This window comes from Anolis carolinensis, unplaced genomic scaffold (assembly GCF_035594765.1).
Source record: "Anolis carolinensis isolate JA03-04 unplaced genomic scaffold, rAnoCar3.1.pri scaffold_12, whole genome shotgun sequence".
Taxonomy (NCBI): domain Eukaryota; kingdom Metazoa; phylum Chordata; class Lepidosauria; order Squamata; family Dactyloidae; genus Anolis; species Anolis carolinensis.
Genome location: NW_026943823.1, coordinates 8,188,402 through 8,201,129, shown reverse-complemented (window position 1 = coordinate 8,201,129; position 12,728 = coordinate 8,188,402). Strand labels below are relative to the sequence as shown.

Sequence of the window (12,728 nt, the reverse complement as noted above, 5' to 3'; positions counted from 1 at the left end):
GATAAGTGAGACTCTACTGTAATAATAATAATAATAATAATAATAATAATAATAATAATAATAATAATAATAATAATATACATCACACAGTCCTAGACACTTGGGAAGTGTTCAACTTGTGATTTTGTGATATGAAATCCAGCATATCTATCTTGTTTGCTGTGTCATAATAAAATAATAATAACAATAATAATAATTAACAGCAGACAAAAAAAAAAGTACAAGAAAACCGCACTACAAACTAGAGCTGACAGCTTACATGGGGCCAAACCCAGGCAACAGACAATATAAAAACACAACACTAAAATTAGTCACTCAACATAAAACAAATGAGGTCACATACGATAAATATACTATGATAAAATCCTGGGTTGGCTCCAAAAAAGAACTGGGCCAAAGAAAGTGCAAGTAGTGTCAGTTACAATCAGAGAGAGGTAGATACCAGAACTATTTAGCTAAGGATAAATAATAATTTTATAATAATAATAATAATAATAGTTATTCTCTTGACATTAAGTCCAGTCGTGTCCGACTCAGGGGGTTGGTGCTCATCTCCATTTCTAAGAAGATGAGCTGGCGTTGTCTGTAGACGCCTCCAAGGTCATGACTGCATGGAGCACTGTTACCTTTCCGCCAAAGCAGTACCTATTGATCTACTCACATTTGAATGTTATCGAACTGCTAGGTTGGCAGAAGCTGGAGGTAACAGCAGAAGCTCACTCCGCTCCCTGGATTTGAACCGTTAACCTTTCGGTCAGCAAGTTCAGCAGCTCAGCGATTTAATCTGCTATGCCACCAGGGGCTATTCTAAATAATATTATCTTATATTAGTCTATGTAGCATTGTACTGCATTGCACTGCTTTGTAAGAGTCTACATTAACCATATAATGCAGTTTCAAACTTCATTATATGGCAATGTAGACGAGGGTTTAAAATTCCCTCTCCATTAAAAAAAATAAGCAAATTTTTTTTGGAGTTTAATACAGTGCACAAAATGTATGATTGCTGCCTGATGAATTCCATAGAAAGATGCAAGGAGATGCAGAAGAGCCTAGCCAGTTCAGCTGCTCTGCTTCCAGATTCCACAGAGGAATATGGAAAAGTTCCTTTTTTAGACTCTCCCAGCCAACATGGTTACCTTTCCAAGCTCTGGTTTATACTAGGAACAAACTCAAGCTTACTACCTTACTATCTTCAGAGAGACTCTTAGGTAAAATGCTTCCTTTCTTTGAATTATATCTAGCTAATTTCCCCCCCCCCCCCCCTTTCCACATCTTTTGTGTTTCTTTTTAGACTCCCAACCTGAAAGAAGCTATCAGGATGGGACCCCACCTGTGAATGACAGTAAATAAATCCTCGGTGGTTCGGGATGTCATGAACACATCGTCCTCCTCCTCTGTTATAGACTCAGCTGTTTTGTCGCTGACAAAGCGCTTCTCTTCGGCTCTCAAGTCCACGGAATTCCCTGGAGGAAACAAAGCAAGGATTTGGGCAAACACAGGGCAATGGAGTGCTGTGTCCTTCTAGCCGGAGCAGTACCTATTAATCTACTCACATTTGCATGTTTTCGAACTGCTAGGTTGGCAGAAGCTGGAGCTAACAGCAGGAGCTCACCCCACTCCCCGGATTCTAACTGCCAACCTTTTGGTTAGCAAGTTCAGCAGCTCAGTGATTTAACCCACTGTGCCACCGGGGACATGGAGATACTTAAATCTAAGTTTTGTCTCTCCTGATTATAGTTGTCGGGACCACAGCTGTGGCGCAGGCTGGTTAGTAGCCAGCTGCAATAAATCACTATGACCAAGAGGTCATGAGTTCGAGGCCAGCCGTTTTGGAGTGAGCACCTGACAATTAAAATAAAAAATAGCCCTGCTTGTTGTTGACCTAAGCAACCTGAAAGACAGTTGCATCTGTCAAGTAGGAAAATTTAGAGACCGCGTATGTGGGGAGGTAAATTTAACTGATTTACAACACCGGATGAGGAAGTACTCATTAAATGTATAATTATGCAGGTTTTTAATGTATATTTTAATTTTTATTGTAATTTTTAAATCTTTGAACGACTTTTAAATCGGATGTAAACTGTTTTTCTGATGTATATTGTAAGCCGCCCTGAGTGCCCTGATGGGTGAGAAGGGCGGAGTAGAAGTGATGTAATAAAATAATAATAATAATAATAAATACTCCATCAAAAAGGATTCGTCGTCACAGTGGATGATGAAGCTGCAGCTCCTCCTGTGGCCGGAATCGAGCAGACCCTCATAAAGCCAGAAGCTGGGAAGTTAAATAGCCTCTGTGTCTGTCTGTCTGTCTGTGTGTTGTTTGTGTGGCGCAGCTGGCTAGTAACCAGCTGCTATAAATCATTACTGACTGAGAGGTCATGAGTTCGAAGCCCGGGTCGGGTTAAGCCTCCGACCATAAAAAAAAAAAATAGCCCCTAGCAGCCCCGAAAGACAGCTGCATCTGTCAAGTAGGGAAAAATTTAGGGACGCTTTATGCGGGAGGCTAATTTAACTAATCTACAACACCATAAAACTGCTCACGAGGAAAAGAAGAGGAAGAACAGCCACCAATGGATGGTGAAGCAACAGCTCCCCCTGTGGCCGGAATCGTGAAGCTGGAAAGATGTTAAAAAAATGCCTCTGTGTCTGTCTAAAACTGAATGTTGTTTGTCTGTTGGCATTGAATGTTTGCCATATATGTGTTCATTGTAATCCGCCCTGAGTCCACTTCGGGGTGAGAAGGGCAGAATATAAATACTGTAAATGAATAAAATAAATACAAAAAAATCCAGAAATCCCAAAGTGCTTACCTGAAAAGTCCTCCCAAGATCCATCTGTAGTGGTTGAGCTGCCATTTGGCTCACTGGCCGCAGGGGATGAGACCTTGCAGGTGGTGAGTCTGGGGTAGGCAGAGTTCTCATCTCCCATAACAGGGCTGATGTCCAGTCTTGTGTCCCCCGCACAGGCTCCTGGGTGGAGTGGGGAGGCCACCAGTGGCAAGTAAAGCATGCTGGGCTTCTTGGGGACAGGGGGCGGGACTTTGGTTTTGCGGCTCTCCTCTCCAGGCGTCCTCTCTCCCAGAAGCTTGAGCTTCATCTCTTCATCCTCCTCCAGGCTGTCCTCAGATAACTGCCGTACAGGAGTGAAAAATGTGCCTGGGGGGCCCCGTCCGGGAGAGACTGCTCCGCCCGGGGAGGGCGACTCCACGGGACCCCAGGCGTCTGTGTCCCACTGGTGGTGCTCAGGTCTCCTGGCCACCATGTAGATGTTGTCTTCAGGAATGGCATGCTGTGGTGTCAATGGAGATGTTGGAGAGCCCGTGGGAGACTCCTCCTGGACCGGCGGGGTCCTATGTAGGAGCATCGGGGGTCGCCGTGAGAGGGGTGGCTTCTCTGCCACGGGTGGCCGGATCTTCTTTCCGGGCTCCTCCACAGGTTCAGGGCTCTCCAGGTTGTCCTCTGTCTCGGAGCGGCTGATGGAGCGCAGGCGGACAGAGCGGAGGTCCAGCTGCGTCACCATGGGCATGACAGGCTGCACGGGGCTCAGCTTTGGGCCCAGCTTGGTTCCGAAGGTGGAGTCTGAATGGTGCCGGCTCACTTTGGCCTTGGCTTTGCGCGAGATCTTCAGCCCTGAAAGATCCAGGTGTGTTGGTGGCGCGAACGGCAGGTCGAAGGAGAGGCGCGACTTGGGGCTCTGCTCCAGGGGAGAGACGGGGGGCAGCGAGGACTTCCTCTCAGGCACAAGGGGTCTCGTCCGCCCGGTCTGGTGCGGAGTATGTCCGAGGACCAGCGAGGTTGGGACGGTTGGGGTTGGGGTCTCAGACTGGCTGGAGTAGCCGCTGGAAGGAGACATCACGCCCGTTGGCCTCCCTGGGGAGGAGGTTTTCAAATTCACTTCAGCGGAGAGCTGGGACGGCGTGGTGGCCCGCGAGATGGAGGGCGAAGGGAGGGACTCGGAGCTGCCTTGTGTTTTGGAAAGCTCAATCATGGTGGCCCCGGTGGTGGTGCTGGAGCCAGAAAGAGAGCAATAGGGCTCGCTGGAGCTCCACTCTGGCATGTACCACTGCTGGGTGTACGGCACACTTTCCAGCTCCCTGGATGCGTCACCTTGGCCGTGGACCTGCACGTCAGGAAGCAAAAACAGGCTTTGCGGGCGCTGATCCTCCGTCCCGGCCTCGTCATCCATCTCCGCCATCTCCTCTTGCACATCCTTGATCAGAGAGACGCTGCGGGTCGGCGGGCAGGGCTTCCGCTTGGCCTTCTTGAGCGAGATGCTCTTGGTGCGCTGCCGCCGTTGCTGTGCCTGAGCCTCCTGCTCCACCGACAGCGAGACGTTGTCTGTGCTCGTGCTGCCTTCAGAACTCGCGCTGGGATAGCTCAGCCCAAAGGTCTCGCTGCCCCCAATGTCCACAGAGCACAGGGAGCCCGTGTCGGTAGGGACCGAGAGAGACCTTTCGCGGAACCGGCACGTGATCCTCCCCCTCTCCACTTGTGGGCAGTCCTCTTCCGCTGGGCTGAGGAGGACCAAATGGGCCTTGCCGTTTCTTTCCCCACAACTTGAGCCTCCGTCGGCAGGGATGGAGGACTCAGGAGAAGTGCAGAAGGACCCAGACCCGTTGTTTCCGACCGCCAGGTCTTTGCTGATGAAGAAGGAGGCGGCTTGGTCAGAGTCTGGGGTTCCCTTGGGGCTGCACGGAGACAACGGAGTCACGCTCTCTGCCGCCAGCTCGCTTTGGCTCATGGAGGGGCTCACGTAGCCGAAAGAGGCTGCACTCCAAGCAGGAGAGAAGACCGGGTCCTCCTTGGGGCCATTGCACGAAGGACTGGCATACATCACCCTGGGGTTTTCTGCATGCCCAGCGGGCACCGGGCAACACCGTCCCTGAAGAGCTCCCCCAAGGTCACTGAAGGTCTTCCTCAGCTGCGGCCGGGGTTGAGGGGACCGGACGTGGTGAGTGGTGCTTCTCCCATTGACAACATCGGGGACAAAGTTGCAGGAAACGGACTCAGCTATGGTTGCCGGAGGGTTGTGAACAGGGCCGTTGCTGTTGCCTAGTAGAGAGAGAGAGAACGAAAGAGTGGAATGAAACACGAACACAGACGTCTTCTTGCTAGATTTCCCTCTTTCTACTGGGTGGGCAAAATTCTCCAATTCTCCAATTTATGTCGTATTCATTTTGAGCCCTGGTGAACACAGGTAAAGGTAAAGGTTTTCCCCTAACATTAAGTCTAGTTGTGCCCAACTCCAAGTGTTGGTGCCCATCTCCATTTCTAAGCTGAAGAGCCGGCGTTGTCCATAGACATCTCCAAGGTCAAGTGGCCATTGGCATGACTGCATGGAGCGCTGTTACCTTTCTGCTGGAGTGGTACCAATTAATTTACCCACATTCCCTGTAATTTCTTAATAGCCCAACCGTTTAGTCCTGATGCTCTCTGTATTTTATGAATATTATTTTCCTATTTTAATTACTGTATATACAGTAGAGTCTCACTTATCCAAGCCTCGCTTATCCAAGCCTCTGGATTATCCAAGCCATTTTTGTAGTCAATGTTTTCAATATATCGTGATATTTTAGTGCTAAATTCATAAATACAGTAATTACAACATAACATTACTGCATATTGAACTACGTTTTCTGTCCAATTTGTTGTATAACAAGATGTTTTGGTGCTTAATTTGTAAAATCATAACCTAATTTGATGTTGAATAGGCTTTTCCTTAATCCCTCATTATTATCCAAGATATTCGCTTATCCAAGCTTCTGCCGGCCCATTTAGTTTGGATAAGTGAGACTCTACTGTACTAAGGTAACGGCGCTCCATGCAGTCATGCCGGCCACATGACCTTGGAGGTGTCTACAGACAACGCCGGCTCTTCGGCTTAGAAATGGAGATGAGCACCAACCCCCAGAGTCAGACATGACTGGACTTAACGTCAGGGGAAACCTTTACCTTTACCTTACTCGAGTATAAGCCTAGTTTTTCACCCCTTTTTCAGGGCTGAAAAAGCTCCCCTCGGCTTATATTCGAGTGAGGGCCCTGGCCGGCTTATATTCGGGTCAGCTTATACTTGAGTAGATAGGTAATCAAAGTTGGGCAGTCTCATCTTATTAAAGTCTTATTATTATCTTAAATTGCAGTTTTATATAAATATTCAAAAATATTTAACCTACCGATGCCCCAAATAATGTAATTTTATTAATTTATTATTAATTTTTATTTTTGAAATTTACTTATAGCTGCTTCATTTCCCACCCTCGTCTTATACTCAAGGCAATAAGTTTTCCTAGTTTTTGTGGTAAAAATTAGGTGCCTCGGCTTATATTCGGGTCGGCCTATACTGGAGTATATACTGTATATATGCTGTTGTATTGTTTTATCTGTTGATCGGGGAGATGGAAGCGGGTTATAAATAAAGTATTATTATTATTATTATTATTATTATTATTATTATTATTTGCATGTTTTTGAACTGCTAGTTTGGCAGAAGCTGGAGCTAACAGTGGAAGCTCACCCTGCTCCACGGATTCGAACCACCAACTTTTCGGTCTGCAAGTTCAGCAGCTCAGTGGTTTAACCCACTGCGCCACAAGTAAACACAAGTAAGGCTAAAACTAGTAGCAGGAATGCCATTCGGTCCAAATAGATCAATGGTTCCAAAATTGGCAAAGAAAGAGCTGGGAGGAAAGGGAACCAATAAAATTTTAAAATATAGTATTAAAAGAACAGACTAAAGAGGAAAATGAACATCCGAAAGGGATAACCAGTATGATATATAAAATATTCATAGAGATTAAAGGTGGGAGGAAAGGGATATTAACAAGGGAAATATGGGAGGAAGAACTGGGAATAAAAGTAGGAGAAAGAAATTGGGAAAAATGATGGAAAGCAAGGCATCTCAAAAATTCATCAATTAGAATAAAAGAAAACTACCACAAGATAGTATGGAAGTGGTATTTGACCCCAATAAAGATACATAATATGGATAAGAGCTTTTCAGAAAAATGTTGGAGGGGTTGTCAAGAAAAGGGGACATATATTCATATGTGGTGGGAATGTAAGTATGTACAGAGTTTTTTGGGAAATGTCATAGTAGAAATAGAGAGTATCATGGAGAAAAAAATCAATATAAACCCAGCGACTATACTATTACAGTAGAGTCTCACTTATCCAACATAAACGGGCCGGCAGAATGTTGGATAAGCGAATATGTTGGATAATAAGGAGGCATTAAGGGAAAGCCTGTTAAACATCAAATTAGGTTATGATTTTACAAATTAAGCACCAAAACATTATGTTAGACAACAAATTTGGCAGAAAAAGTAGTTCAATACGCAGTAATGCTATGTAGTAATTACTGTATTTATGAATTTAGCACCAAAATATCACGATATATTGAAAACATTGACTACAAAAATGCGTTGGATAATCCAGAATGTTGGATAAGCGAGTGTTGGATAAGTGAGACTCTACTGTATCTATTTATAATACAGAGGAATGGAAAGAAAATGAAAAGAATTTGGTAACAATGTTGCTAACGGCTGCAAGGTTATTAATAGCAAGAAATTGGAAAGGGGAGGTGGAAATTAAAATAGAAGATTGGTACAAGGAAATTTGGAAATTAGCAATAAATGATAAATTCACGTGCAATTTAAATGCCAAAAAAGGCCTAAGGAAGACAAATGATTTTGAAAGTATATAGAAGAAATTTATTGAGGAGAGAAGATGGGAATCAACCCCCACCAGAAGAAATGAGGTTCCGGTTGGACTATAAAGAAATGGACTCCGGTGATGGGGACCACAACGGGTAGAACACTGGGGGAAGGAAAAGACTTAATTATATGAATTGTAAAGATTTTTCTTTTCTTTGTAACAAAATTAATAGTGATGTAATAAAAAATATTCAAAAAAATATCCCTATAAAATCAGATATAGGTTGTGCATTGAATGCAAACAACTGGAGAGGCTGGTATTACTGCATTTGAAGGAACATGGACACAAGGCTACCAGGAGTAAGAATTCTGATAAATCTGGGTTCCAGCCCACAGAAGCTTTGCAATGGCACTCACCATAATGTAATTACAGGGCCCTCTTCATTATTTCCCACTCAATATGAAAAGAGCAAACTTATTTTTGGACATCGAGCGGGAGGGGGTCTTATATGCCAGCTCATTTCCTCGCCTCACTTTTTAGCCAGGCAAACCCATGACTGGGGCTTTTAAAAACATTATTAAATCCCCTAGCTCAATTTGTTTGTCCTTTCTAAACTCCTGCAGTTGCCGTGACTCATCTGTTTTGTTTCATTTGTGTTGGCAGCCCGGAAACGTGCGTAGTTTGAAATCTATTGGAACAGCAATTTGCCAGGCTTCAAAAATCAATAATTCTCAACATTTTTAGGAAAGCAAAACTTGGATATTGCACTCCCATACAAAATCCTAAAATTTCCCAATAGTTGATCTTTTGAGTTCCATACAGAATGCTTACAAATAACCCCAGGCACCAAATCCGCCCTTCCAAATGTAAGCGCATTTAAGAATCATGTTTGCAACAAGTTTGGGTTCTACAATGGCTCCGAAGCAGCCTTGACTTCTTTGGCAGCCCCGTCCTTCTGGTCACCTTGGTCTCGCATGGTGAGATGAGGAAAACCGATGACCGTCCGCCTCCGTCGCAGCAAAGACTTGGGATTCATCGCGGTCTCCGTGTTAAAGAGAGAATGGCGTGCACTTGCGTGTCTGGCGAATGGCTGGCCTGTAGTGAAGACAGAGATGTTCAACAATCACATTGAGACAGTGGGAAAACCTGATTTGAGCGACAGAGGACGTAGCTTTATGGAAGACGACAAATGGTGGCTAATATTGAATTTAAGATGATATGGGCTGACTCTTAGGAGAGACTTCAGCTTGAGCCCTACTCAGGCATTTAAACCTGTGAGGCCAGGAGATACTCTAGCCCTGACTCTCGGAGATGTTGCTCTCATCTCCTGAAAAACTATTTGCATCAGAAACTATCAGATTCAGAACATTGATTTTCCAGCTTTTAGTATCACACAGAGAGCTTTTTTGTTCAGTGGCATCATGTGGCTGTTATGTTCCTACAGTGCTGAATTAATTTCCAGGTTTGTAAAAGAGCTATCCAAAGTGTTAGGTCTATTTAGGAATATATTTTAGCACCCTAGAAAACTCCTTTAAAATCTTTAGTAAAACCTGGAGTGGATTCGCCATCCCTGCTGACATGGAAACCATGACCACTACCACAGGAAATTCTCCTCTGTCCTGATGTATTAAATTCGATGGCGATGAAACCAGAATGGCAGAGCATGGGCAAACACATACAGTAGAGTCTCACTTATCCAACGTTCTGGATTATCCAACACATTTTTGTAGTCAATGTTTTCAATATATCATGATATTTTGATGCTAAATTCGTAAATACAGTAATTACTATGTGTGTGTGTGCACACATGCATATATACATATATAATATAATTTACAATAATATATAATACTAGCTTTGCCCGGCCACGCGTTGCTGTGGCTTATGCTTTCAGAGTGTTGCTCTTTATTTACTGTCCTGATTTTAGAGATTATATTGTTCTGTATTATTATATCACAGTAATTATTACATATTATATTTATAATCTTATATTAGAACTGGATTATATGAGGCCCCTTCTACACAGCTGTATAAAATGCACACTGAAGTGGATTATATGGCAGTGTGGAGTCAAGATAATCCAGTTCAAAGCAGATAATATAAGATTATAAATGGTTTATATAGCTGTGTGAAAGGGCCTTGAGTCTACACTGCCATATAATCCAGTTAAAATCTGATAATCTGTATTTTATAGGCAGTGGGAGGCCTAAGTGAGGCATAACTCTGCCTGTCTCCTGGGCTGAGTGGGTTGCTAGGAGACCAAATGGGTGGAGCTTAGCCTTTTAACTGGCAGCAATGGGATAAAAACAATTATTCTTCTCCCTCTAATTAGGACTTTATTTTTCTTTTCTTTTTGTTGTATGAACGTAGAGGCATGGATGAGGGGTTGTGCTGCCAAGTTTAGTGTTTCTGGGATGTGTAGTTTTGTTGTTTTGTCCTAGGCCGAAATTTCATTACCCTTTTATATATATAGATTATAATATATTGTATATGCACATAATATTAAGAATATTATTTTGTAATACAATATAATACTAATAATGCAATATAATAATATTAATTATAAATTATATATTACATGTAATATTATTAATAATATTACAATATATAGATGTAGTACAATATGGTAATTTATTGTCAGTATTGTGCTATGCTAATAATATAATATTGTATGTAAATTTAATTTGTAAGCCGCTCTAAGTCCCCTTCGGGATGAGAACGGTGGGATATAAATGTATTAAATAAATAAATAAATGAATAAATAAATAAATACTACATAGCATTATTGCATATTGAACTACTTTTTCTCTCAAATTTGTTGTCTAACATGATGTTTTGGTGCTTAATTTGTAAAATCATAACCTAATTTAATGTTTAATAGGCTTTTCCTTAATCTCTCCTTATTATCCAACATATTCGCTTATCCAACGTTCTGCTGGCCCGTTTATGTTGGATAAGTGAGACTCTACTGTACATGCTTATGCACACACACAATAACCATGACATATGTGTAGTAAAGTAAAGGTTTTCCCCTGACATTAAGTCTAGTCGTGTCCAACTCTGGGGGTTGGCGCTCATCTCCATTTCTAAGCCAAAGAGCCGGCATTGGGCTCGGGCTGTGGCACAGGCTGGAGAGCAGCTGCAATGAATCACTGCAATGAATCACTCTGACCAGGAGGTCATGAGTTCGAGGCCTGGCTCGGAGCCTCTGTTTGTCTTGTCTTTGTTCTATGTTAAAAGGCATTGAATGTTTGCCTATATGTGTAATGTGATCCGCCCTGAGTCCCCTTCGGGGTGAGAAGGACGGAATATAAATACTGTAAATAAATAAATAAATTGTCTGTAATAATAATAATAGTAATAAAACTTTATTTATACCCCGCCACCATCTCCCCAACGGGGACTCGGGGTGGCTTACATGGGGCCATGCACAGAACAATACAATATAACAGAATATAAAAGAACAACACATCACAACACAGTGAACAATACAATAGATAATACAGTAGAGTCTCACTCATCCAAGACTCACTTATCCAAGCTTCTGGATTATCCAAGCCATTTTTGTAGTCAATGTTTTCAATATATCGTGATATTTTGGTGCTAAATTCGTAAATACAGCAATTACAACATAACATTACTGCGCATTGAACTACTTGTTCTGTCAAATTTGTTGTATAACATGACGTTTTGGTGCTTAATTTGTAAAATCACAACCTAATTTGATGTATAATAGGCTTTTCCTTAGTCCCTCCTTATTATCCAAGATATTCGCTTATTCAAGCTTCTGCCGGCCCGTTTAGCTTGGATAAGTGAGACTCTACTGTAATATACATTACAATGCAAAGTCAGGGAAAGAATAAAAACAAGGGCGGGCCACATTAACATTAAGTTAAAACTCAGGGTGAGAAAGAAATAAGACTTCCAAGGTCATGTGGCCATAGACATGACTGCATGGAGTGCCGTTAACTTCCCGCTGGAGCGGTACCTATTGATCTACTCACATTTGCATGTTTTCGAACTGCTAGGTTGGCAGAAGATGGGGCTAACATGTGTGTATGTTGGCCACAAACATCTGTGAAGATCCAACCTGACAAAATACACATGCTGCTCCAAGGGAATCTCAATGCAAACTGGATAAACAAAGTTCCTGCACTTTCCAGCTCTACTGTGCATTTTCCACATTTCTCCATTCCTGACCATCATATTGATTTCAACCTTCACGTACCTTCTAACTTAAACACTTTGCTCGATCTCCATACCTACCAGAGACGTTGATGGGGACAATGTTAGCTTGGGTTGAACACGGCTGGTGCACCTTCTTCTCGTCCAAGGAAGGCAAAGCACTGCTCCGGCCCCAGGCTGTGTGTCTGTTGGGAGTCGCAGGCAAACTAAGGGAAGGTTCCACGGGCCTGACCCCCAGAGAGGTGGACTCGCTCTCCTTCACTTGCTGGTTTGAAGGCTGTCAGGAAACAGAGGAACAATGAAACAGCAAAATGTATGGTTCTCAATGGTTCTCAACTTTCGGTCATCCAAATGTTTTGGACTTCAACACCCACTGAAAAGAGATTCTGAGCACTGAAGCTGAAAATATCTAGAGGGGCAAAGGTTGAGAACTATTGCTCTGCTACTCCTATATGTCCTGTTTCCCCGAAAATAAGACAGTGTCTTATATTAATTTTTGCTCCCAAAGAGGTGCTAGGTCTTATTTTCAGGGGATGTCTTATTTTCCCACAAAGAAGAATTCACATTTATGGTTGAATTTTTAAAAAATGAAAATTTATTATCTACTGTATAGTAGCTGTCATCACAAACCAGCATAACCAAACTGTGAATCCTTTCAATAATTTCTATATTATATTTTATTGCTATACTGTTTTTAAATTACTGTTTTAAATTTCTGTTTGTATGTAAATTTACGTTGTTGTTTTGCTTGTCCCTGTGTAAGTTGCCCTGAGTCCCTTCTGGGACATGGAGGTGGGATACAAGAACAAAGTTGTTATTATTATTATTATTATTATTATTATTATTATTATTTTATTTTATTTTTATTATTATGACACGGCAAACAAG

At 42.6% G+C, this 12,728-nt stretch overlaps 1 protein-coding gene across 4 annotated transcripts in view; it reads right to left on the bottom strand.

Annotated features, from left to right (window-relative positions):
• Positions 1-12,728, bottom strand: part of nhsl2 (NHS like 2) — a 119,817-nt gene that overhangs the window by 11,217 nt on the left and 95,872 nt on the right. For all 4 annotated transcript variants that reach the window (XM_062963943.1, XM_062963945.1, XM_062963944.1 and 1 more), the window contains exons 4-7: positions 11,922-12,117; positions 8,619-8,750; positions 2,814-5,054; positions 1,334-1,466 (exon numbers count right to left, since the gene is read on the bottom strand). In XM_062963943.1, the coding sequence (XP_062820013.1) occupies positions 1,334-1,466; positions 2,814-5,054; positions 8,619-8,750; positions 11,922-12,117 (2,702 nt within the window). The remainder of the gene's footprint in view (positions 1-1,333; positions 1,467-2,813; positions 5,055-8,618; positions 8,751-11,921; positions 12,118-12,728) is intronic.